The sequence below is a fragment of the Macaca nemestrina genome, chromosome 1, assembly GCF_043159975.1.
Source record: "Macaca nemestrina isolate mMacNem1 chromosome 1, mMacNem.hap1, whole genome shotgun sequence".
NCBI classification, from domain to species: Eukaryota; Metazoa; Chordata; class Mammalia; order Primates; family Cercopithecidae; genus Macaca; species Macaca nemestrina.
Window position 1 is genome coordinate 43,708,874 of NC_092125.1, and position 25,627 is coordinate 43,734,500.

The 25,627-nt window shown below is 36.0% G+C and overlaps 1 protein-coding gene and 1 long non-coding RNA gene across 13 annotated transcripts in view; one reads left to right on the forward strand and one right to left on the reverse strand.

Moving 5' to 3' along the window:
- The window catches only part of LOC139357969 (uncharacterized), a 29,560-nt gene extending 24,054 nt beyond the window's left edge, over positions 1–5,506 (reverse strand). The window contains exons 1-2 of one of the 3 annotated variants that reach the window (XR_011612103.1): positions 5,328–5,506; positions 679–771 (exon numbers count right to left, since the gene is read on the reverse strand). This is a non-coding gene — a long non-coding RNA (uncharacterized lncRNA). Of the gene's footprint in view, positions 1–678; positions 772–5,315 lie in introns of all 3 variants that reach the window. The other 2 variants (XR_011612102.1, XR_011612104.1) reach the window with 2 other exon arrangements.
- Positions 1–25,627, forward strand: part of LOC105484596 (hemicentin 1) — a 514,524-nt gene that overhangs the window by 267,662 nt on the left and 221,235 nt on the right. For 9 of the 10 annotated variants that reach the window (XM_024793708.2, XM_024793713.2, XM_024793709.2 and 6 more), the window contains 5 exons: positions 8,300–8,441; positions 9,546–9,673; positions 11,913–12,026; positions 16,766–16,924; positions 24,850–25,044. In XM_024793708.2, the coding sequence (XP_024649476.2) occupies positions 8,300–8,441; positions 9,546–9,673; positions 11,913–12,026; positions 16,766–16,924; positions 24,850–25,044 (738 nt within the window). Of the gene's footprint in view, positions 1–8,299; positions 8,449–9,545; positions 9,674–11,912; positions 12,027–16,765; positions 16,925–24,849; positions 25,045–25,627 lie in introns of those variants that run through there. The other variant, XM_011746403.2, reaches the window with a different exon arrangement.

Sequence of the window (25,627 nt, forward strand, 5' to 3'; positions counted from 1 at the left end):
GAATAGGGATTAGGTCACAGAGATTACATGCTTCAAAGGGCAAAGCAAGACCACAAGGCAAGGGCAAAATTAGAATTACTGATGAGGGTCTATGTTCAGCTGTGCACGTATCATCTTGATAAACATCTTAAACAACAGAAAACAGGATTCAAGATCAGAGAACTGGTCTGACCTCAAATTCACCAGGGCAGGAATTTTTCCCCACCCTGATGAGCCTAAGGGTACTGCAGCAGACCAGGATGTATTTCAGTCCTTATCTTAACCGCATAAGACAGACACTCCCAGAGTGTCCATTTATAGACCTCCCCCCAGGCATGCTATTCTTTTCCTAGGTTCTTAATATTTAATATTCCTTGCTAGGAGAAGAATTTAGTGATATCTCGCCTACTTGCACATTCATTTATAGGCTGTCTGTAAGAAGAAAAATATGGCTCTATTTTGCCCGACCCCTCAGGCAGTCAGACCTTATGGTTATCTTCCCTTGCTCCCTGAAAATCACTGTAGAGATGGGGTTTCACCATGCTGGCCAGGCTCATCTCGAACTCCTGACCTCATGATCTGCCCACCTCGGCCTCCCAAAGTGCTAGGATTACAGGTGTGAGCCACCGCACCTAGCCCTCTGAACACTTTTTAAAGAGTATGAGATGTATTTAAAAATGGTAAGTACATAGAATTTACCTGAAGACCTTTGGTGTTGAGATGATGACCTCACTTGGTCTTCAGAATGGATTACTTATAACTGTTCCACTTGTTGGGAAGTTTATCTCATATCTATAACATTTCAGAAGTTATTCTGCATATTTTAAAAATCTATTTGGTACTTAACAAGCATCCACCACATGGAATTATTTCTAAATTAAAAAGTATCATAAAGCAGTCAGACTTAAAATGTCAAGTTAGATCATCTGATTCTACAAACATTCATATTTGAAAGCTTAAGGATCTGGAATTTTGTAGGACTGTGTTACAGAGTAAGTCCTTTAAATTCTTTCTGAACCAAAATGGGGTCTATGAAAAGGAATAAATGTGGAATTTCAACTGATAACTAAATTAGGTTTTTCTATAGGAAAAATTGGGTATTCACTTAATTTATCTGCCAAATGTAATCTACCATCTCCATAGTTAGGGGCAAGTTTCTGGTATAAAACATTCCAATTTCATGCAATAACATGTATGAATGAATATCATGTTTCAGTTACTTTTGCCTTTCATCCAAGGAATCTGTGTACTATAAAGATGTTAGAGTACTTTAATTTTAGATGAAGAGAATGCTCTCTAAAACTTAAAAGAGAGAAATGTTAAAGGGTCTCTAAATAGAACTTAGAAGGAAAGACTAAAAAATTAGACTTATTTAGATTATAAAAGGAACAAAAAAAGGCCGGGTGCAGTGGCTCATGCCTATAATCTCTGCACTTTGGGAGGCAAAACAGGCAGATCACATGAGGTCAGGAGTTCAAGACCAGCTTGACCAACATGGCGAAACTCCATCTCTACTGAAAATGCAGAAATCAGCCAGGCCTGGTGGCACGTGCCTGTAATCTCAGCTACTCAGGAGGATGAGGCAGGAGAATCGCTTGAACCCAGGAGGCGGAGGTTATGGTGAGCTGAGATTGTGCCACTGCACTCCAGCCTTGGCGACAGAGCAAGACTCCATCTCAAACAAAAACCAAAACCAAACAAAAGTAAAAAAGGATGACTTAATAAGTAATTCAAGTGTATAAGAGAATTGTTATGAAGAAGCGATACACTGTGGACATTTTAATTTTCAGCAAAAATAGACTATGTGAAAATGTGTATTAAGCCAAACCTGGTGGCTTTAAGTGAGCTGGTGGAAAAGATGTCTAAGTGTTGGAAAGGCTAAATGATAGAATGCAGTAGCAGGGAAAACAATACTCCTTTCTCAGTGTTTTGACTCCTGGGAAGAGAGACCAAATGAGCAATTAGCAAGCATATCAACCCACTAAATTATTTAAAGAAAGCTACCAACTAACATTTTTTTTAAATTTTGGGAGTTGATAGCATACTTTACTTCATCTAATCCTCACAGACTGCTATTATTTACTATGGTCAATTTCAATTTACAGCACTTCTAAATGTGTAAGTTTTTTTTCCACACCAACAACCAAATCTCCAACTCTCTAGGCCCCAACTGGGTGCCCATGAATTTAATTCAATTCAGAAATCAACTCATTTAGCATGAGACCCCACAGGTTAAGGGCTTAATCCCACCAAACTGCACCTACTTTAAATGCCAGTCACAAGCCCTGGGCTTCCTATGCTTCTGATCAAACAGGCACACAGCTTCACACCATCCTCCAGGAACCTCTATGTGTTCAGCTATTCTCTGCATGTTTAGCTATTTTAGAAGCTCTCCAAACTCTGGCTTTTTTGTTTTTGGTTTTTAAGGAGATGTCCTTCTGTAGACATGATTGATGACATCACGGGCCATCAGTGATCATCTCTGCCTTCATCTCCTCTCCCTTCCCTGGATTTTGAGGGTGGGATTGAAAGTTCCATCCTGCCTTGGTCTTTCTGGTGATTAGCCCCATCCTGAAGCCATCTGGGTACCACCAGTCACCAATTAGCATGCAAAATAAACTTTTATCACTACCGAGATTCAAAGGATGTTAGGAGCTATATGTCAGGAAATGGGACAAAGCAAAATATATATTTCACAATATCACATTGTCATTTTTTAAACCCATAGTGCCTTGCACAGAGGGAAAATGCATAATTGCACCCAATAGATGTATAATTTCTTAATTGCTGAATGAACCTCAATGTAACAATAACACTATAGGGAAGTCTTGGTCATTACCCTTATCTGTCATGTTTCCATGTTAACTTCAATGGGTTATTTGAATCGCATCAGCAGTTTGAAATGTCATTATGTGAGTACTTTCTTTTCCAGTTGCAACACAAGCCAGCATATTACTGCTTGCATTTAAAACCATATTTTAGAACAAAATCTGGTAATTATCTCACGAAAAATTTATAGTTGTTATTTTTAAAATATTGTTTATATTATTAATTCACCCCAATTTAGAAATAAAATCATGTGAGTGACTTTTGCAAAATTTTACAAAATAGGCTAAAGCAATTTGTCACTGTTAAGTTGATACAGTGGCTGCTTAATTTTCAAATGCTTATACTGCTTCTGAGTAAAGCTTACATAAGTGTGGGAGAGAAGGGGAAGTTTTTACATATATAGTAGGAGTTTAAGGTTTTAAGATTGTTTTCCTATTTACCTGACAACATAAATAGTTTTCTGTTGATTCCACTGGTTGTTCCCTTATGAGGAGGATTTTTAAGGCTGGGGACCAACCCAGGAGTCCTTGTTCAATTTGAGTATATCTAGTGTGTAGCTGACGTCTCCTCCGTAATCACATGTTGTGACATAGAAATCAAAGTGCCAGACAAAGCCTCATTTTCTCCTTGATGTTATTTCTGTATGAACATGAGAAGTATTAATTTGTCTTCTGTGGTATCAGGAAAGGGTAGATGTCTGTCATTAATTAGGCCATGTCACCAGAGAGAACATTGCAACAAAAAAGGAAATATTTCTCAAGATGGTTGATGAAGTCAGTATTTAATGATGAGAATTACTTCACTAAGTATGAAAATAATATTATAACCACATGCTTGTTATATTATCATACTCTTTTTAACATGTGCCACGTGACATGGTAAGTAACACGCTTTTTCCATCAGTAAAACAGAGGAAAAAATCTAATTTTATCTATTTTATTGAAATTTGTAGTAAATTTTAAGTATCTAGAAATATTTCAGATTTCAGAAGAATTAAATAAGATATAACAAATATTGTTTTTAAATAGGATATATAATCTTTTTTTTTTTGAGACAGGGTCTCATTCACATCTAAGCTGGAGTTCAGTGGTGCAATCTTGGCTCACTGCAACTTTTGGCTCACTGCAACCTTCAGCTCACTGCAACCTCTGCCTCCTGGGCCGAGGTGATCCTCCTACCTCAGTCTGCCAAGTAGTAGCTGGGATACAGTTGTGCACCACTATGCCAGGCTAATTTTTGTATTTTTAGTAGAGAGAGGTTTTTACCCTGTTGCTCAGGCTGGTCTTGAACTCCTGGGTTCAAGTGATTCCCCCACCTTGGCCTCCCAAAATGCTGGGATTACAGGCGTGAGCCACCGTGCACAGGCTGAAATAGGGTATATAATCTAAATGGAGTATGTAAGTGTGAGGATTGTGTTGATCAACTTTCATTTGTAAATGTCTAGATAGTACATATGCACAGATGTATTTTAAATGCTATAGTACTTTATTTGGTCATTCTTTGTCACACTTTGCTATATAGAGGAATACTACTAATAATAGCAAAAGTTACATCATGCCTACTACATGCCAGGCATTGTTCTAAGTGTTTTATGTATATTAACCTAGCTAATCCATAATAATGCCATGAGGTAGGTACTATTATTTCCCATTAAGTTACGGACAGAAACCATGGAGCAAGCAATGTCTGCATTTGAATTCCAGCTCCACCTTTGAGTGACTGGGCAAATTATTTAACCATTTTGAGTCATAGTTTATTTGTAAAATGGCAGTAACACTTACTATATAGTGTTAGTGTGGAAAATAAATGATTGGTCTAGAGTTAGATACCTGGCATGTAATAGGCACTGACGGAAGGAAAGCACCACTTTCCTATTTCAATGAACTGACTACTAGAAAGAGATTTAGTTCCTAATTTTGCATAATATACTTTATAGTGTCTGTGAGATCTTTGAAGACATAAAGTATCTGAAACATAGTCAGTACTCAGTAATGTTTGTTGGCTGAAAAAATGAAAACACATAGAAATTTGCCCAAGTATTCTAAATATACTAGTGGTGATAAATATTGCTAATTGTGACTTAGGTAATTAAATCATTTGCAATATCTAATTAATTTGTTGGTGGTAATTAAATAACCTTAAATAAAAAGTCCTTAGATATTTTCTCTGAGAAATTTCCTACCGGAGGCTTAAGAGCAACAAATCAGACCCAGCTGACAGGAAATATGTCTCCTGAGCTTGAAGATAGTGTTGGCAGTTTCCAAGAGAATTAGGTGAGATTTTTTCTTCCCTAGTCTTTGTAGGCAGTGAGATAGCTGTTTTCATGGCCGCTTACACTTCATTTTTGCAAATCTTACCATTAATAGTGTATTAAGATACCCAATTCTTAAAGTAGTGTTGGTTTTTATTTTATATTTATATTTAATTCTTCTAAATTATTGATAGGAAATTACAAAAACATGTATTTTGCTTTTGTTATAATTAAAAAATAAAAAGCAAATTAATACCTTGCCACTTACTAGAGTGCTGTGTTCCCAATGCTTTGGCTATCAAAAGCAAGTTGTTCTTGATGATGATGGTGTTGGTTGCTCATGGTGGTGGTGGTGATGATAATGGTGATAATGATGATGGTGGTGATATGAGATTGGAAATCTCAAGTAAAAATGGATTACTTCTCTCCAAAACCTAAAATTGAACTCCGGACTTATAAATCCAACATTAGTACTATGTATTTTTCCTATCCGAATGGGGTTTTACATTGCAAATAAAGAGATGCAGATTCAGTTTGTTAGTTGGCAAATGATGTTACTCCGTTGATGGAGTTGAACTGTGGTTCTTCACTTCCATGTTCTTGCTCCATTGAAACTATTTCATTAAAGTAAGGAGGTTTTTCTAGGAATTAAAAAATTAGCAGTTGAAGTAACTATAGTGAGATCTATTATACCATTATTTAACCTGATTAAGTAAAGGCTAATTCATTTTGACCATTTTTATTCAACTGTTATTTGGTGGAAATCTAATTTTGCTCCTCTGAATTTGTTCATGTTCTTTCTAAGTATCTTATCAGCAGGAATATTCTTTTTTTTTTAATTTAATTTAATTAATTAATTTATTTTTTGTGAGGAGTTTCACTCTTGTTGCCCAGGCTGGAGTGCAGTGGCATGATCTTGGCTCACTGCAACCTCCACCTCCCAGGTTCAAGCGATTCTCCTGCCTCAGCCTCCTGAGTAGCTGGGATTACAGGCATATGCCACCACGCCTGGCTAAGTTTTGTATTTTTAGTAGAGACCGAGTTTCTCCGTGTTGGTCAGGCTGGTCTCAAACTCTCAAACTCAGGTGATCCACCGGCCTCTGCCTCCCAAAGCATTGGGATTATAGGCGTGAGCCACCATGCCCAGCAATCAGCAGGAATGTTCTAAGGGAATGGTAAATTTCTCACCTCCTGTGGTATGATGTCATCCCATCTGTGTGTTGCACACAGACTTATTTCATGACCCTGAGTAGCACCCTATATCCAGGCTGTATTTGCTCAATGACCTCTTAGCTCTCTGCATCCTGGTTTGGGTAACTGGCTTATTTTTACTTTGATATCTGAACTACAGAGCCTACCAGTGGGATTCTTGCTGGGAGAGATGCCAGGCCTTTTCTGGCAGACTATGTTGGAAGACACCAAGTTTGGACAAAAATTCTGAGAGTTTCTTGAATCTTTGCAGCAATTCCATGTCAATAGCTAGACACGAGAAACATTTTAGGAAGATGGGAATGAATAAATGTGCACTTCAATATATTCCAAAGAGAAAGAACTGTTCATTTTTTCCCCCTTATCCCCTGAAGATTATCTGCAACATCCCTACAGCATGTGCAGTCCTTCAGAATTTCAGAATTGATGGACTCCAGATGGAATCACAATTTGAACTTACTGGCCATAGTCAGTCTGCCCTTGACCTCACACATTTCTCTAGCCCTATGCTCACCATCAAGAATCCGTGGAATAATGGGGCTATCAACCAAATTCATGGACTGGAAAAAATCCTGCAAACATTAACTTCAAAGACTGGATCATAATTTGAAAAACACAATGTAAACAGGAAAAAAAGAGGAGGGGGACAATTGTAAGCTGCTAGCAATTAGGCACTAATTAACTTCCTTCAGTTGTGTAGCTGCTGCCACCCAGCAGTACCATTTGTATCTCTTTCACATGTATAGAGATTCCCCAAGCTAATGGTTCCTTAGTGAAACTAAGCCACAATTTGCAGACCAACTTACAGGAAAGATATATCATAAATATATTCACATCTAACTGACTAACTGAATTCCTCAATTTTATTTATAGTAAAAACCAAATTAAATGGAAAGCAGACAGCATGCCTGTTAGAGTCATCTGTGTGTCCCTGCAAGTTAGCACAGTGCCTGGCACATAATAATTGTGCAAAAAACAGATGTCATTGAATGAATTTATTTATTTCTGTTAATACTCATGAAATCTGACTGTTTCAAACACTGGAAATTAATTTACTTTTGTTTACCTTATTGAGTGGTGGATATTTACATTAGGAGTTACTTAATATCTCTTTGATGGTACCTTCTTTGAAGATTAATTCTTATTGTGTAGCAACATAGATGTAAAACATGTAATCTATTAAGACAAATATATCAACATCCCAGAATTATCTCAGAGAATTGTTTTCTTTTTGATGATAAATTCCTGATTTAGTGTTTCATTTTCAAAAGTCGTTTTCCTGTCATAGAAGTGTAATGAAACAGAAAGTTTGAATAACTGATATTTTTTGTTAAGTTGAGGTCCTGTGGATGCACGGACATGAGTCAAATGACCAGTGTAGCAGGATCTTGGGAGGGACTGGCAGAGATTACAATTCAGAGCCAGGTTACAGTTGAGGAAACTGCATTCCATCAAAAGTTTTAAGTGTCTTTTATATACAAGCCACTGCATGATATACAAGGGATGTTAAATGCTATAGAATGTAATAGAATATGGAATAATATGAGTACATGGTTTCTGACCTTAACAAAGTTACGATCAAATAAATAAAAATAGAAAGATCAAGTTGAACAAAGCAGACAGCATAGTCAGGACAAGCTGTGGCTCCAATCCTACATTCGTTGTCTAGAAAGAGCCAAAAGTTCTATCTAGAGACTTTGCCTTGGAACAGGTTCATAGAGAAGTATCAGATTAGTGGCACAAACTGTAGGTTGGCTAGGGGAAGCAAGCCAGCAAGGGGCTTCATGGTAACCAGTGGAAACACAACAATATAACATCGGGATCAAATTCATTTAACTTTCAAAGAGAGTTTTACTTCCTTTATTTTCATTACCACTGGTTTCTTTCCTGACATATCTATGATGTGGGTCATCCATAGAGGAAGGCAATGAAGGTGTGGTGGTGAAAAACCTACAAATCTGCTAACATAGGAAGCTTCTAACATCAAGATAAATTGGCAATTTTTCTACATACATATACTTTTATTTGCAGAACCACCCAAAGTCACTGTGATGCCCAAGAATCAGTCTTTCACAGGAGGGTCTGAGGTCTCCATCATGTGTTCTGCGACAGGTTATCCCAAACCAAAGATCGCCTGGACCGTTAATGATATGTTTATTGTGGGTTCACACAGGTACTGGGTTTGTATCATGTTCTTTGTTTTTATTGAGTGAGGAAAACTGATGAGACTTCTAGACCAAACTAATATGACCAAATCCCTAATATTAAGGGAAGTTTGACCAACATACGTAGCTTTACATTTTCTAAACAGGCTGTGAATGTCAAAAATAATATAAATGATGACTTTATAAAGTTTGAGGTTATTAAGTCTTGAATTCGATAGCTGGGACCAAGTGCTTCCCAATACTTTGAGTTGCAAACATAGCACCAAAACAGTTTAACTTGAGTAATTGAAATGAGGATAATAAACTTTTTGTGAGGTAAAATAACATATAGTTTTAACAAATCCATTAAAGACATTGTCCTGGATTTAAGAGAAGAGAGAGATCAAGAACAGACCAGTAGCTCTAATTAAAATGTGTACAGACATTCTTTGTAATTACTTCCATTTTTGCCAAACTATTGTGGGAAGTATTTAATTCCACTGGGTGCTTTTTAAAGGCATTGAATCCACTCATGCTCCTAGAGTATAATAAACACGTGGAATATAAACAACAAAGTATCCAGCCATGGGGCTTCCATTACTCTGGGTTTGGCAGTGAAGAAGTCATAGGTATTATCCAGCAAGTTGAGTCAGAGTCTATTCCTAGACTCCTCACAGACTCACTGTGTGACATGAGACATTACATCTCTGGAGTTTTCATTTTGAAGAACCGTCTAGTATAGCAATTCACCACATGGAGCAAGATTGCCTGGGTGCAAATTCCAGTTCTTCCATTTACTAACTCTGGCTTTGGGTGAGTTCTGTAACCTCTTTGCTCACCTGTAAAACAGAGATATTCATAGTATTTAACTCATTAGGGTATTAGGAAAATTTTAGATGTAAATAAAAGTAAAGTTTCTAGAGCAGTGACTGGCATGTATCCAACAGTGGGTACATGATATTATTATTATTGCATTTCCGCTTATAAAATAATGATGTTAACCATTTCTGCAATCAACACCAAAAATATAACTCTAAAACATTTGAAAATATTTTAAAGGAAAGCACTGTATTATCTTGATATTACTATTATGGTATTTTCAATTTTATATTCTTTTTGTTTTTTATTCATAGGTATAGGATGACCTCAGATGGTACCTTATTTATCAAAAATGCAGGTCCCAAAGATGCAGGGATCTATGGTTGCCTAGCGAGTAATTCAGCTGGAACAGATAAACAGAGTTCTACTCTCAGATACATTGGCAAGTATAATCACTTTAAAAGGCAATTAAAATAGGATGAATATCACATCAAGCAATGCAAAAGTACTGTTTTGAAAAATTGATATTAGTATTGTATACATAGTATTATACTTTATTCATTCACACACTGATTGGAGCAAACATTGTAAATAATTTAAGTTAAAATTTCATAGAGTGAAAAGCTTCATTAGTCAACAGAAATCAAGGAAGCTTCCAGGTTAATGGAATAATTTCATATTGTCCACAAAGTTCTGTCTTTCCACTGTTCATCTGTTCTCTGCAATATTTTACTTTTAAATTAATAAATTCTATATCCTTTCTAGCTTAACTTCCATTTTATAATTTCTACTTATATTCAAAACTGTATATAATATAATTTTTACTTTTTATCTTCAATTTCCCCCTCCAAACTTAAACATTTATTGGAAGCGTACTCTATGAAAATTATCCTATAGAATATTTCTATTTAATTTTGTCTGTCTTAGTCAAATAAAGGATAAAGGTATCATATACTCAGATCCAGGTTATAAATTGTGAATAATCAATTGCTAGCAATCCACCCTTTCATTCATTCTTATTCAGTCTCATTCATAGTAAGATAATGAAACTGTCAGTAGAGAAGAAAGGATTCAAAAGAGATAATAAAAATAGAGAATTGTACTTGAAGGTATAGGTGAGGGAGAGAACAAAAATGTCACAAGTATTGAATTGAGAGTCTAGAAAGAAGTGGTCTCATTTATAGAAATAAAGAAGGCACATGGTGAATACGTTTAGATGGAAAGTGAGCTCAGATTTGGAGATAAGTGAATTAAAAATGTTCACAGAATACCCCAGTGTAGAGGGAAAAACAGTTGGGAATGTGGAACAAGTGACTGAAACCGAATTCTACTTCCATTGTGAAAACAAATTTTGGTTCATTCACATAGAAGCCTTAATGTTAAACATTTATTTTAACTTATTAAGCACCTCTAGAGATGCAGCATGCAAACTGCTGTGCTGGAGACTGTGGAGTGTAAAATTTTAAAAATGTATGTCATGTAGCCTTTACTTTTCAAGAATTTACACAATGGGGGTGGATATATATAGGAATATAACAAGGCAGACAGACAAATACTACAGTGGGAGGTTGGCAGAGGGAAAGATTAATTCAGACTGAGGAATTAGCAAAGATTTCTCAAAGGAGACAGGATTTAGGCTCAGTCTGGAGGAATGAGTGGGATTTGAAGGATTGTGGCAAAGGGCATTTTACAAAGAGGAAATAGCTTTGGGAAAGGCAAAGAAGATAGAAAAGTAAAATTCTGTTGTGTTTTGGACTATCAGTGAAGCTCTGTACCTTGTGATAAGTGAGGAAGTGTAACGGAGGGTAAGGCTAAAAAAAAAAGCTATGCACCCATTTATGATTTTTGAAAGAGATTCTATGGAATTTTGAAAGCAGTGGGAATCACTGAAGGTATTCTAGCAGAAAAATTACATGATCTGTGAGAAGTTAACTTAGCTTTGTTTAAAAATACCTCAGCTGAAGCTAGGAAGTCCTAAAATATCTCGTTAAGACAAAATGTGTGAGTAAACTGAACCATTAGGCAAGCAAGTGAAGCAAACAGAGTGAAGAACAGAAATTTAGAGAATGTCTGTATTTAGCATCACAGGAAAAAGAAGGGTCAAAACCAGGAGACTCTTTTTTGTAAATGCAAATTTTAGGCTTGGACTGCAAATATCTTCCTGTAGTTAGACATGAATATCCTTAAAATGATGTAGAAAATGTTAACAAATTCATCTACAGTTATATCATCCTCAAGTCTTAATTTAGCTGTCGGTCTTACCATTATCCCTCTTTTGACTATATTTTTCTTAGAATTATTCCTCTCTCTGTTCTTGTAGTATTGTTTCTCTAAGATGTATTCTGATTTCTAAGATGTTTCTTTCCTTAAATAACTCTTTTTCTTAAAGAACTTTCAATTAGTTTTGTAATTTTTTTGGAGTTTGTTTTATCATAATTATTTTTTGTTTTAGTCATTATTTTTTTCCTGATATAATTTCTATGACCTTGATAAGTGATCTTTTTATCACATATACATATGTGCATGTGCATTACAAGAGTTTCTTTTGATTTATAAATATTGAAATGGCCACAAGCACATAAATTCTGATAGATTTTTAAATTGGTTCATTTAGTAAACATAAACAAAACCCATCTGGTCTTGTGCTAAATGTTGGCTATTTGCGTGTTTGTTTTTTTCAGAAGCCCCTAAGTTGATAGTAGTTCAGAGCGAGCTCCTGGTTGCCCTTGGGGATATAACCGTTATGGAATGCAAAACTTCTGGTATTCCTCCACCTCAAGTTAAATGGTTCAAAGGTACATTTCTTCAGTATGTTTGTGTCTGGTTCACTTAGTTTTGTTTTCTTTTTTAAAAAATGATTTGTTAAAACTTTGTGTTGGTGTGTGACTTAGCAGCCCCATAAAATGTGTTTATGATCTCACTGGAGACAATAGTTCAAAATGCTCAACTCTGAATTTCAGGATTTGACATCTGGTATGGATTACAGGACTGTGAAAATCAAAGCAGGAAAAGTTCGCCTTTGCTAATCCAGCTGAACATTCTCTTTATTAGTTTAGGATTGTTTCCTGAAGAAAATTATCCAAGAATACTCAGTTCACATTTAAAATAACTCCACTGATTTTAGTTCACTTTTCTTAGAGATGATGGCTCTCACTATTAAAAAGTTTTCTAGATTCACAAGGGCACTTTCTATAAAGTGTTCAACTAAAGATACACATTGAAGCTTACAGATAGTTGAAAGACAAATGTATTTATTGATAGGTCAGCTACATCATACATGGTAAATGCTTGTCTCAATTATAGAAATTATCTTTCTATAGTTGTGTCATAAAGATTGCACCTCTGTGATTCCATAATGAAATAATAGTTATATGCCACTTGACCTTGATGAGAATACACTTGGATCCTGGTTCAGGCTCAGATGCTGACAGTAGATATCTGTGTAAAAAGCCCTGCTTCTGCTTCTGTTTCAGTTCTTCCAATTACGGGAAAAAGGAAAAAAATCCTGCAAACACCCTAACAGGGAGGTTGCTAGGATTATTGAGATACTGTTTGCAAAATACTTTTTAATCTTCAGATGAAAAGTGTTAAATAATACAAAACACTATTGTTATGATTCTGTTTGTTAAATCACAAACATTTCCATAGCAACAGGTTGATGTCATAATCACAAAATTAGGAATTCACCTCAAGTTCAAACTCTTAGGGAACATGAGGTGAAAAAGAAAGGCTTTATGTAGAAAATAAATAGTTTTAAATAATATAAATCAAAAGCAAGGTGGAAGCTAGGAAGTAATGCCATTTTCCTGGTTGTCCATACTGAAAGGATTTGTAGTTTTCATGTTTTCTCTGATAAGAAGGCATTTCTGAATTTGCTCCTTAATCAGGTTTATGTTGGTTAACATAAACTAATTTTACTTTCTTAAAATACTTAAATTTTTGAATTGCCAAAGAAATAAGTACCGATTTCAAATTTACATTATAATTAAATATATCAAGAAAATATGTTATAGAGATAGTATTTCTTTATTTTAAATGTCATTCAATAGTTTATCATGAAAATAAAAATTCAAAAAAGTAATGGTAATGCCAACTTCTATATACGTGTATATAGCAGAATCTCACAAAAAGTATTTTATTCTCCCAAACTGGGACTGTGCTCCTGAATCAATTAGTCTTCATGCCTGTCTTAAACCCACAAATAGCTTGGAAACTAAAGAGGAGATAGAGAACTATGTACCCACCACATGAGAGATTCTAGAATTTACTCTCTGTTCCTTCTGTCAACTATAGATATTACCACTCAGTGAGTTCAATAATATATCATTTTGCTGTCCAAGTTATGAACCAACAGAGATAGAATATGGGCATTTGATACATTGTAAGACATGTTCCCTGGGTTCATCAATAATAGGCAGAGCTGCCCTGACCTCCAGGATCAGGTCAACTAACATACCCTCCTAAGTCACAGGCAGACAATTTATGCATAAACAGAGCAGAGTTAGGAAGACCAAGAACAAATCTAGGGGACAAACTCCTGTGAATGCAAACTGGCCTCAAAATGGAGGGGGTTAGGAGCAGGTGGGCTTTCCAGTCCCCTCTCTGCTGAGAACAAGACACCAGGAAGGTTGGGAAAATGCTACCTTATGGAAACCATAGGGGTGAGGAGGAAGAGTTCCTGCCTTCACCATAAGAATCTGTTTTTCCTCATACCTTCCTTGAGGTGATTCTGATTGAATAAAGTATGTGTTTGAAAGAAAAAAATGAACAAACTGTATTCCAGTCAGACCATCAGAGAAAAGGAATTCCATAAGCACAAATGCTCTCTGAAATTTTAGATCTTTTATTTTTAGAAATGAGCAACATAAAGTGGATTCAAAGGAAAATCAAAACAATATTGAAATCTTATAAAAAGAACATGTATGGTAAAATATTAAAGAAATTAGATTTATTCATTTAGATCTGTTGTTCTTAAAATGTGTTTTGGAGACTTCCCACAATTGTTTTAGGGGATTCATGAGATCAAAACTATTTTCATAATAATACTAAGATGTTGCCTTTTTCATTCTTATTGTCTCAAAAGTGAATAATGGAGTTTCTAGAGGCTATGTGATATCCAATAGAGTCAGTGGAGAAGCAAATGTGAGCTTCGGCCGTCTTGTATTATGCTACATGAGAGATTATAGAGATTTGCAAAAATGGGAAACACTGCCACTCTTCTCACTAAATTTCTCATGTTTTGAAAATACAATTTTAAAAATATAATCATTATACTAAAATGTCAGGCGTTTATTAAAAATAAGTGAATGCATATTTTTAAATATCTCAGTTTTATTTGTAAAATGATATATATATGTGTGTATATATATAGTATAGATAAATATAATCTACATAAAAATTCACCAGGGTACCCATTAATTTTTAAGAGTACACTTAAGAAGTTTTTAAACAAACGTTTTTTATAACTACTTACTTATCAATTATTTGAAAGGATCTTATACCAGAGATAATGATCTGTCCTTTAGTCTTTATATCCACAGAAGCCAGGATTGAATTTAAACTGCAGCAAAAAGAGAACTCTCCTCAATGGTAATGACTGTTAATCCTAGAATATATTGTCAGTAAAGTTTATATATTTTACTATGTATAACATTCTTCTGGTCTTACCTAATATTAAAAGTAAATAGGCCGGGCGTGGTGGCTCACGCCTGTAATCCCAGCATTTTGGGAGGCTGACGTGGGCGGATCATGAGGTCAGGAGATCAAGACCATCCTGGCTAACACAGTGAAACCCCGTCTCTGCTAAAAAATGCAAAAAAATTAGCCGGACGTGGTGGCGGGCACCTGTAGTCCCTGTTACTCAGGAGGCTGGGGCAGGAAAATGGCATGAACCCAGGAGGCGGAGCTTGCAGTGAGCTGAGATCGTGCCACTGGACTCCAACCTCGTGGACAGAGTAAGACTCCATCTCAAAAAAAAAAAAAAAAAGAAAAAAAAAAGAAAAAAAAAGTAACTAATCACTATTTTACTTCCATCTGAAAGGTTCTGTATTTATAGCTCCTCAATAATTTGATGAGTAACTTTTCAGTAGAAATCAGGAAAGGAGAATCTATCAAAATGTGATTAAAATAGAAACTTAATTGAACTAATGTTTTCCAATTTATATTTTGTTTCTTGACTGCTATTCTTTAAACATTTTTATTCTGATAGAAAGCTACTAGAAAAAAAAGGTCGTTATCCTGTTAATGTCCTCTGACACTTACAGAAGATATATAAGGGAAAAGTAAATTTCAAAAATCTGAATGCATTTTAGTCCAAACATTTTAATAGTTGATGAACAGTGGGGTCACATTGCATCCTCCCATGGTGTGAGGAAAGTTTATGTCAACATCATCTGCTTTTATTTATAAAAATTTCTCAGAGGCACATCAACACAGCTTTAGTTACTGCTCTCATTTTCACGTGGTATGTAGTAGCAGCTTAAAAGGATGATTGAGGTTTTAAATATTGGAATGCTGAAAAATACTTTGTTTTAGGCACTGACAGTTGGTTGCTGATGTAATTTTTTTTTTTCAAATTTAGACCTCTCGTGACCTCCTTGCCTTTGAAAATTATATAAATGGAAAGGGAATTGTCCATTTGTTGCCCCGAGTCTGTTGACTATTGCTGTTTGCAGTGTCCTAGAGAATTTTAGTACTAGCTCCTGAGTTGTGTTTGCTTCTTAGAAGCTAAGACAGTTACTTCCATGGTCCTCAGGCCAAGGTCAGATGGCTGGTGTATGACATTTTGGAGAATACCTTTTCAGGCTTGACATCTGGGAATACTATGAAACTCTAAGAACAATGGCTCTCAAAGCTCCTGGAAGTTTTTAAGATCCTGACATGTTTGATGTCACCCTTTACAAAAACAAACAAAAGAGATGTGGACACTGAGCTGGCACTAAACATCCAGTATTATGTACAGTACTATGTATTTTTTTATGATAGTGGTCATCCTGATTAATTCCATTCTTTGGAAAGGAGATGCCCTGGAGGAGGAGGAGGGGGAGCATAAGGAAAAGCCTAACATAAATCATAGCTTTGTTGAGGCATCTTCTGCCTTCAAATAAAAGTCATTCTCGGGAAATTCAAGGCACTGGTCATTAGCTGAAATAAAATTCCTCTGGTCTCTCAAACATCTACTGAGTAACCAAATGCATCCTGCCACAAAGATGGTAGAAACCTCCTTTCAACCTTCATTTCCGCACTCCCTTCTTACCTAAGCCTTGGTTGTGACTCCCAGGCTTTCCCAGTTCTAGCTTCAAAGAGCTCCTTATTTTTTATTTAGTTGCACATACAGATATAAATAGAAAATATTCATACACAGTTTATTACAGGTCTGGATTTTAGACTGTAGAAAGTGTCTTTGTTGTGCCAAACACTTGTGTTTAAAAACTTTGCAATCAACTTTATTCAGAAGTTTTGAAATTAAACCAATAACTGCATAAACAATTTTAATACTTTAGTATTTAATATTCTCCCCTTTGTTTTGACCTAGGAGATCTTGAGTTGAGGCCCTCAACATTCCTCATTATTGACCCTCTCTTGGGACTTTTGAAGATTCAAGAAACACAAGATCTGGATGCTGGTGATTATACCTGTGTAGCCATCAATGAGGCTGGAAGAGCAACTGGCAAGATAACTCTGGATGTTGGCTGTAAGCCTCCAGATCTTACAGGCCAATTTGTTTTGAAATTCATCTGTTATTTTTCATGTTTAATAACCTTGAAATGATTTGGTAGAATTATTCATCAGAATGGCAAAATTAGAGGGTGCATTTCAGATTAATATCATAACAGTAGTTGGCATTTACAAGGTGCTTTCTTTCTTTTTTTTTTTTTTTTTTTGATACAGAGTCTCACTCTCACCCAGGCTGGAGTGCAGTGGTGCTATCTCGGCTCACTGTAACCTCTGCACCCCATGTTCAAGCAATTCTCCTGCCTCAGCCTCCTGAGTAGTTGATATTGCAGGCGCCTGCCACCATGCCCAGCTTTTTTTTTTTTTGTATTTTTAGTAGAGGCAGGGTTTCACCATGTTGGCCAGGCTGATCTTGAACTCCTGACCTCGTGATCCACCCGCCTCAGCCTCCCAAAGTGCTGAGATTACAAGCGTGAGCCACCGCACCGGGCCACTTTCTATGTACCATTTGCTATGTCAAAAACTTTTATATGGAGAGATCCTAAAATTATCTCCTTTTTATAGATAAGGAAACTGAGGCTTATAAAGGCTAAGCAACTTGATCAGGGTTACAGAGTTAGGGAGGGGCAGAACCTGGATATTTGAACTCAAGTTGCCATTTCCCTACCAAGAGTCATCCATTCTGCCACCAAATTTCTAAGTATCAACGTTTGGAGGCCAGCAATTCTACTTTGGCCCTAGACCACAGTTTGAAGATGTTGATGACAGCAAAGGTATCAGATTGTGCTTTTACTTAAAAAAAAATCCAATAGTAATTACTCTTCAGTGTATAAAATAAAGTACTACAAAAACATGTCAATCATAAAATGAAGATACAGTGCATGCAAGGCAACCAATATATGGGTTACTCAAGAAGTTTGGTCCTCCCTTCTTCTTTTTTTTTTTTTTTTTTTTTTTTTTTTTTGAGACGGAGTCTCGCTCTGTCGCCCAGGCTGGGGTGCAGTGGCCGGATCTCAGCTCACTGCAAGCTCCACCTCCCGGGTTTACGCCATTCTCCTGCCTCAGCCTCCTGAGTAGCTGGGACTACAGGCGCCCGCCACCTCGCCCGGCTAGTTTTTTGTATTTTTTAGTAGAGACGGGGTTTCACCGTGTTAGCCAGAATGGTCTCGATCTCCTGACCTCGTGATCCACCCGTCTCGGCCTCCCAAAATGCTGGGATTACAGGCTTGAGCCACCGCGCCCGGCTGGTCCTCCCTTCTTTTTGTCTACCTAATGTCTCTCTTAAAGAATAAATACCTTCACATTGTGGTCAGATATAACAGAGTTCACTTTGTATGAAATGTAATCTGGCATTTAATTTTTAAGACAATTTAACATTTGTGTCACTTAGAACTTATAAAATACGACATTGCATTCAATTTTCCTATATTTTCACTTGTATATGATGATATTATTCATGCCAGACTGTTTTTGTAAAGCCAAAGTTAGAACTGTAAAGAAAATGCTTTTTGTTTTTCTTAGAATACAGTAACACAAAACATTTTAGTTCTACTGTTTTAAGTCTTTCAATGAAAATTATGCCCTGCTAAACTTGATATTTGTTTCGTGTAAGCTAAATTTTTGCTTTCTGGGATCTTTTATGATCCCCTTGCCCCTGAGCTGTCTGGTGAACACTCTGCATTCTTAGTGATTATGCCCTGGGGGAGAATCAACAAAGCTGGAAATGACCACAAAGACCACTATAGAATCTGTCTAGGACACTGTAAGACGTGTTTGAACCATGACTAAACTCTGTGGTTATTAAGAAAAATGCCTTGAAAATAAGATTGGAACCTTGGGTGGAGGGTAGCTCTGAATCTACTAGCCAGCAGGATGTAAAACACAGTAAAGCTTTTAGAAATATAAGGCCCAAATAAAGAGGGTCACTACATAGAGAATTCTTGTTTACAAGAAATATACTGAGTACAACATTTTAATTCTCAACATTTTCTAGTTCTACTTCTACCTCCTTCCTGCACAGATATTTTATGTTTATTCAACATTCTGTTAGACTTGTCTAGCTCTAGAAGAAGAAACAGTTTCAGTAATTTTTCCCAGCAAAAAGGTAATTGCACCCTCAGTCCCCTGAAAGTTTGTAGAAATCCTAAGAATCTTTTGCACAGGCTTCTTTGCTTACTTGCTGCCTTCTTGATAATCCCTTTTAGCTTCTGGAATTTCCAGATTCCTTCTTCTGTCCAGTGATACACCATATAAGGGTTCACGCTATCTGTACTGGGGTGACTTGCATTGGATTAGGAAACATCCTAACAAATGTTTCATATTTATACTTTATTTCTTGAACAGAAGTGAATTTTGTTTTATCTTCACTTATACTCGAAATCTTCATTCCCCGTGACCCTTTCTAAAACAATGGCTTTTTCAACTTTTATTCCAGTAATTGTCCTGACAGAACCATCAACATAAGCCAAATTATTTGTTTATTGTAACCTTGACCATTGTTCACAATTGCCAAAAAACTTAGTATTAAAGTCAGTACCATTCATGTTTCTGTTTTGCATTAACTATTACCATATTCGCTGTTAGATCTTTCTCATTGTAGCTCACAATGTTAGGAGTTGCTTCATTTTTGAGGTTTGCTTGTCATCGATGCTACCTTAGCTTCTTACCTACTGCCTGGTCTTCTCATTTGCCTTGTTTTGTGATACCAGTACCTATATTCTTTGACCTTCAGCTTGTTTTCTTGAATAACAAAGGTTGAATAGACCTTGTCTGTTCACATCACACTGTGGTTACATATTCTAGCAGATGTAATATGTAAATGCCAAGAACCATGCAAATCACAGTTGTAGTGATAATTATAGTTATCACTATTAGGTTTAAAGGTAAACACACATGAAATCAAAACTTTCCCCAGAACTTATATAGTGGTTAAGTAAGTGGTGGACTCTGACAGAGAATGGGTTTTCTGCCTAACTTTTCTCATCTATAAAATAATGATCTAAGTGGTACCTACCTCATTGGTTGGTTGTAAAGATAAAACGAGATATCATCATAGCGTACACCTAGCATATCAGCTGCTATTGCTGTTCCCCTAAAGCTGTTTAATGAAACATGTATCATGTAAATGAATATTAACTTCACACCTTAAGTGGCCATTATGATTCTTTGAACCTTGAAAAATCATATGGAAATGCCTATATAATAGCAGCTTAGTATTTAAGATTAAGCATTGGGATTTTAATGTGAAAGTCACTGTTTCAGCTTAACTTTTTAAAGAAAGGGCTTGACACAAGTTAAGTATTAAGCTTAGTAGTGCATAAAATTGTTCATTTGAGTTCCAAAACTATTGGGCATAAATTTAAGTAGCTATGACTTAGGAAGAAAAACATGCTTTTATCCATATCATTTGAACTTTCAGGTTGTTTTTGTGGGCATATTACTTCATATCAACAATACTAGATCAAAAAAATAATGAAAAGGCTATTTAATATGATTTTTGAGTTCTAGCTTCTTGTAGTGAATGCCCTTTTTTCTATTACTTATTATCATGGTTTTAAATTATGGACATTTCAGGTCAACAGGGAAAGTTACCAATGATTTTTATCCTTTGTAAAAAGGGATAGTGAATTGTGAAGTCATTTGGAAGGAAAGAGGACTGGCTACATCAAACAAAAAGTTGGCTTAGCAGTGATTTTATTTGTAGCATTCCATACCACACAGGGTTTGAGTCTTAGACTGTGGTTTCATGCTTTGTGGTTTGGTGGAACCAAAACAATGTGTCCAGTCATTTTAGGAAAGAAAATCTCTGACTAAAATAATGCAAGAGTCACCATATGGAGTACATATATTTAATTGTCCCTAAGGGAACTAGAATAATTTTATGGAATAATTTTTGGAGCAAGATGGTCAATCTGTTTCTGATTTTTGTATTTGCAGAATAATGTGTGTACACAACCATATCTATATGTAAGTTACAGAAAAGTTATACTGTGGCATTAACCCTGTGCAGATCTCAAGATGCTTGCAAACAAATACTTAGGATCTCAGAGGATCAAACATCATCCTAACAGACTCTATGAAGAAGAAGCCAAAATTGAAATTAACCATTGATACATTAACCACAGAAATTAACCTAGATATATTAAACTGCAGTTGAGAGTAAGTTAACTCTACAATTTTTTTTTTTTTTTTTTTTTTTTTTTTGAGATGGAGTCTCGCTATGCCGCCCAGGCTGGAGTGCAGTGGCCGGATCTCAGCTCACTGCAAGCTCCGCCTCCTGGGTTCACGCCATTCTCCTGCCTCAGCCTCCCGAGTAGCTGGGACTACAGGCGCCTGCCACCTCGCCCAGCTAGTTTTTTGTATTTTTTAGTAGAGACGGGGTTTCACTGTATTAGCCAGGATGGTCTTGATCTCCTGACCTCATGATCCGCCCGTCTCGGCCTCCCAAAGTGCTGGGATTACAGGCTTGAGCCACCGCGCCCAGCCTTACAATATTTTTAATGAAAGTTTATATCTGAATGATTATTATATACTAAATGATTAGTAAAGATCATCTCTTTTAACAACATAAGGTAGGAAATGTTATGCCTTTCTTGTTGATGGGGATATTTTAACTGGAGGAGGTAAAATCATTTTCTCAAGCTTAGAGTTGCCATTTGAAGCCACTTAGTGTGCTCTTCACCTCTCTAAGCAAACAGCCTCCTCTGTAGAAGCACCATACATGGTAGTACACTCACTGCTGTTCTCCTTTCCCTTAGTTTCATTAATGTATTTACCATCTACCCACTGTAATTCACTTGGAGTTCATGTTGGCTACATTCAGGAGTAGGAAGTATTTAAAAAGCTTCTTGGCTGTGTTAGGAGTTGCTTCATTTTTGAGGTTTGCTTGCCATTGATGCTGCCTTGGCTGCTTACCTAGTGCCTGGTATTCTCATTTGCATTGTTTTGTGATACCAGTACATATATTCTTTGACCTTGTGCTTGTTTTGTGCATGATGCTGTTCTCAAAGCTGCTTTTATGACGGATGACTTCTCCGGTCTTAACTGAGTTTTGTTGGTACAGGTTGAGGTTTGCTTACCCTTTTTTATTCCAGTTTGCTCTTGGCTTTCTTAGTTCTGAAAATTGAAATCTGCCATCATTTTCACTGATGCCTGTGTTGTAATGTGTCAGTAAACTGGGTTTTCTTCCAAGTACTTGGTTGATTCCAGGCTTCTGCATATCTTCATGCTGTTCTGGAATTTATTTTCTGTCCATCACTGCATTTACCTGCCCATGCTCTGAGCCTAACGTATCTGGAAACTTTTAAACTTAACTTCCATTTTTCAGAACAGCCACCTGCTTTAGAATAAATGACTTCCATTTATCCAGAGAAAAGTAACTAGGTCTTAGACACTTTGTATATTAGTCTGTTCTCACACTGCTATAAAGAAATCCCAAAGACTGGGTAATTTATGAAGAAAAGAGGTTTAATTGGTTCACCGTTCTGCAGGCTCCACAGAAGGCATGGCTAGGGAGGACTCAGGAAACTTAAAATCATGGCAGAAGGCAAAAGGGAAGCAGGCACATCTTACATGGCCAGAGCAGAAGGAATAGAGCAAAGGCGGAGGTGCTACACACTTTTAAATCACCAGATCTCATGAGAATTCACTCACTATCCCGAGAACAGCAAGGGGGCAATCTGCCCCCATGATCCAATCACCTCCCACCAGGTCCCTCCTCCAAAATTGGGGATTACAATTCGACATGAGATTTGGGCAGGGACACAGATCCAAACCATATCACTTAGAATAAGCAAGCTATGAGCTATTCTATTAACTATGTTTAAAATATGTTTATTTTGCCTATTATTTTTATAAGTCAAATTCCCATATAGATGGATTAAGAAAAATATAAACACTGATACACCATTTATTTATAAAATCATATTGTTCAATTGTGGTATTTAACCTAATTTAATTTGTTTGGGTTCAATAAATAAATAAGAGGGCTTCTGAAATTGCCATGTGAAAGTTCAATGTACTGGGTCAAGGTTGTTATATACACTTATGCACCAGACACACACACACACACAAACACACACTGGGTTATTACTGAAGTGTTGTCATACTGATTCAAAAATTCATTCACAAATATCCAGTGGCCATGAATAACGCACAAAGTACTATGTTAGCTGCTGTAAAAGATAAAAATATGGTTACAAATATAAACTCTCTAGGAAATAAAAAACAAACATAGTATAACAACAGGTTGAATGTGGTGATTGCTATGAGAATGGTAGAGAGTGAGTTCTCTGAAACTTTAGAGAGGGAAGAAATCATGCTCATCTCAACTGGTAAGAGATGGCGTCATAGAGGAGGGGGCCTTTTAAACCAGATTAAAAGATTGCCAATATTTCAACAGCTAGAGATCAATAGCAGACATTACACTTATGGGAGGTGGTAATAACAAGGTACTGATAAGAGAAAGGTCAGTCCTTGTTTGGAGAAGAACAAGGGATGCTGATTGCCCAGGTAGTAACATTTATAAGGGGAAATAATAGGAGATGAGGCTGCAGAGTTGGAGGAGGTTCTTTAACCTATGCTAAAAACCACTAATGCTGCTGAAGAGACAACTGTACATCAAATCCAGAATTCCCATGGGAAGACAAGTGATCTCTGTAAGAATATTTATGAGCCTGCTAACTAGTATGACTATGAGTAGTTGTGAGAAGCCATAGAAAAGGGGAAGTTAATATAATAGCAAAGAATGGTGACTCCAAAGTTGAATTGACTTGGCTTTTAATCCTGCTTCCATAATTCAACTCCATGTGACACTTAGCAAATTAGCTATCTGTGTTTCAGTTTCTTCATCTATAACATCAGAGTAATAACAATATCTACCCCATAGAGATATTGTGAAGATTAAATGAGATAAATGATGGACAGCACTTAACACAACCTCTGACTCTGTAAGTGATAATTATCACTTCTAACCAAGATTTAACCTTGACTTTATCAAGGAGCCTTCCCTAGGGTACACCTCTTAGAGTCCTGTATGAGCAGGTTTCATCCATTGCCTCCAGAAGTACCCTCTGTAGTTCTCCTTACCTGATGTCTCATCACCCATAGGTTTCTAGGATGTATTGAGAGCCTCATCTATTTGAACTTGCTGACAGTATCCTCCCTAAACAGGATTCCTATGTTTGCCAAGATGTGCCTCTGATGTATTTCTATGTCTTCCTCCCTGATCTCTGTGGTTACCTGAATTATGTGGATATCTGTAGCCTCTTATCTATAATTTTTATAGTTTCTGAATCATTTCTTAATTCTAAGACATTAAACTCTCCCTATTCTCTTTTTATCAAATACTACATTCTGTTACTTTAATTTGTATTATTTATTCTCAAATTTAAATTTCTCTAATTCAAAAATGTGAAAGGTATGAGAAGCAAGAATATGATCTTGAACAAGGATATAATTTAGGAGTAAACAGTGTTAGCTTGTTATATAGTGATTATGAAAGAATGAACTCTGGTATAAATTAATTTAAAAATTCAACCAAAGGAGCAAGTTATGGAAAGTGTCAAAAATATCTTATTATAAGGCCCACTTATGTATAAGATAGTCTTAAAGTTTGAGCAATTTGACAGAAACTAAAATCGAAAACAAATTTTTAGAATGAAACATTCTCTTTATTTAAGGTAATTATAATTTGAACTCCCACTCTTTTTATCATCTATCACTTTAAGGAAATGGTTGGGCTTCTAAGTGTCTCTCTTCATTTATAAAGCAAAAAAGAAACACTCACTGTTTTTATGTAAGAGAGGAATATCAACGGGGTAAATTTACAATATAATATGAACAATAATTCAAATTAAATCAGTTGACAGTTTAATATTTAAGTTTATGTTTAATATACCTGGATAATATACCAATGACTTTTTTGTTGTTTGTAATATCTTCCAGCACCTCCAGTTTTCATACAAGAACCTGCTGACGTGTCTATGGAAATTGGCTCAAATGTGACATTACCTTGTTACGTTCAGGGTTATCCAGAACCAACAATCAAATGGCGAAGATTAGACAACATGCCGATTTTCTCAAGACCTTTTTCAGTTAGTTCCATCAGCCAACTAAGAACAGGAGCTCTCTTTATTTTAAGTAGGTTGAAGGAAATATATTTTGTATGAATATGTACTTTTATATTGTACATTTATGTTTTATACATAGGTATTGCTATTTAAAATAATATATTAATCTTGCCAACACATTTTATGTTCATTGCCTTTTACTTTGAAATAGTACTGGCATTTTATATTTGGGAATTATCATAAATGAGTTATATTTTATTCAAATGTATGTCATTAATTTATCGTAAAGGCTCATGAAACAATATGACTTCTTCATCCCTTACCATTTCTTATTGCAAATAGAGTCACCTGAGCCTCTACATAGATAAGTGGTCACATTACCTTGATTCTTGAAACAATTGTTGTATAGAAAGGTAAAATATTACTATTAGTTTACTTATTTTGTCCAACAGTACATAACAACATAGGGATGCGTTGGAAACTCCTTTATTAAAAGCTGTATCTGCCTGAAGCAAAAGATCCCTGCCACCCCCACAAAAGCCAAATACTTTCTCATCTAAATATTTTATAAGCTATTCAGTATTCAGATATTTGGAAGCACCTTCTATTTTTTCAAATAATGCTAAGAATAATTGCATGGTGTTACCACAGGA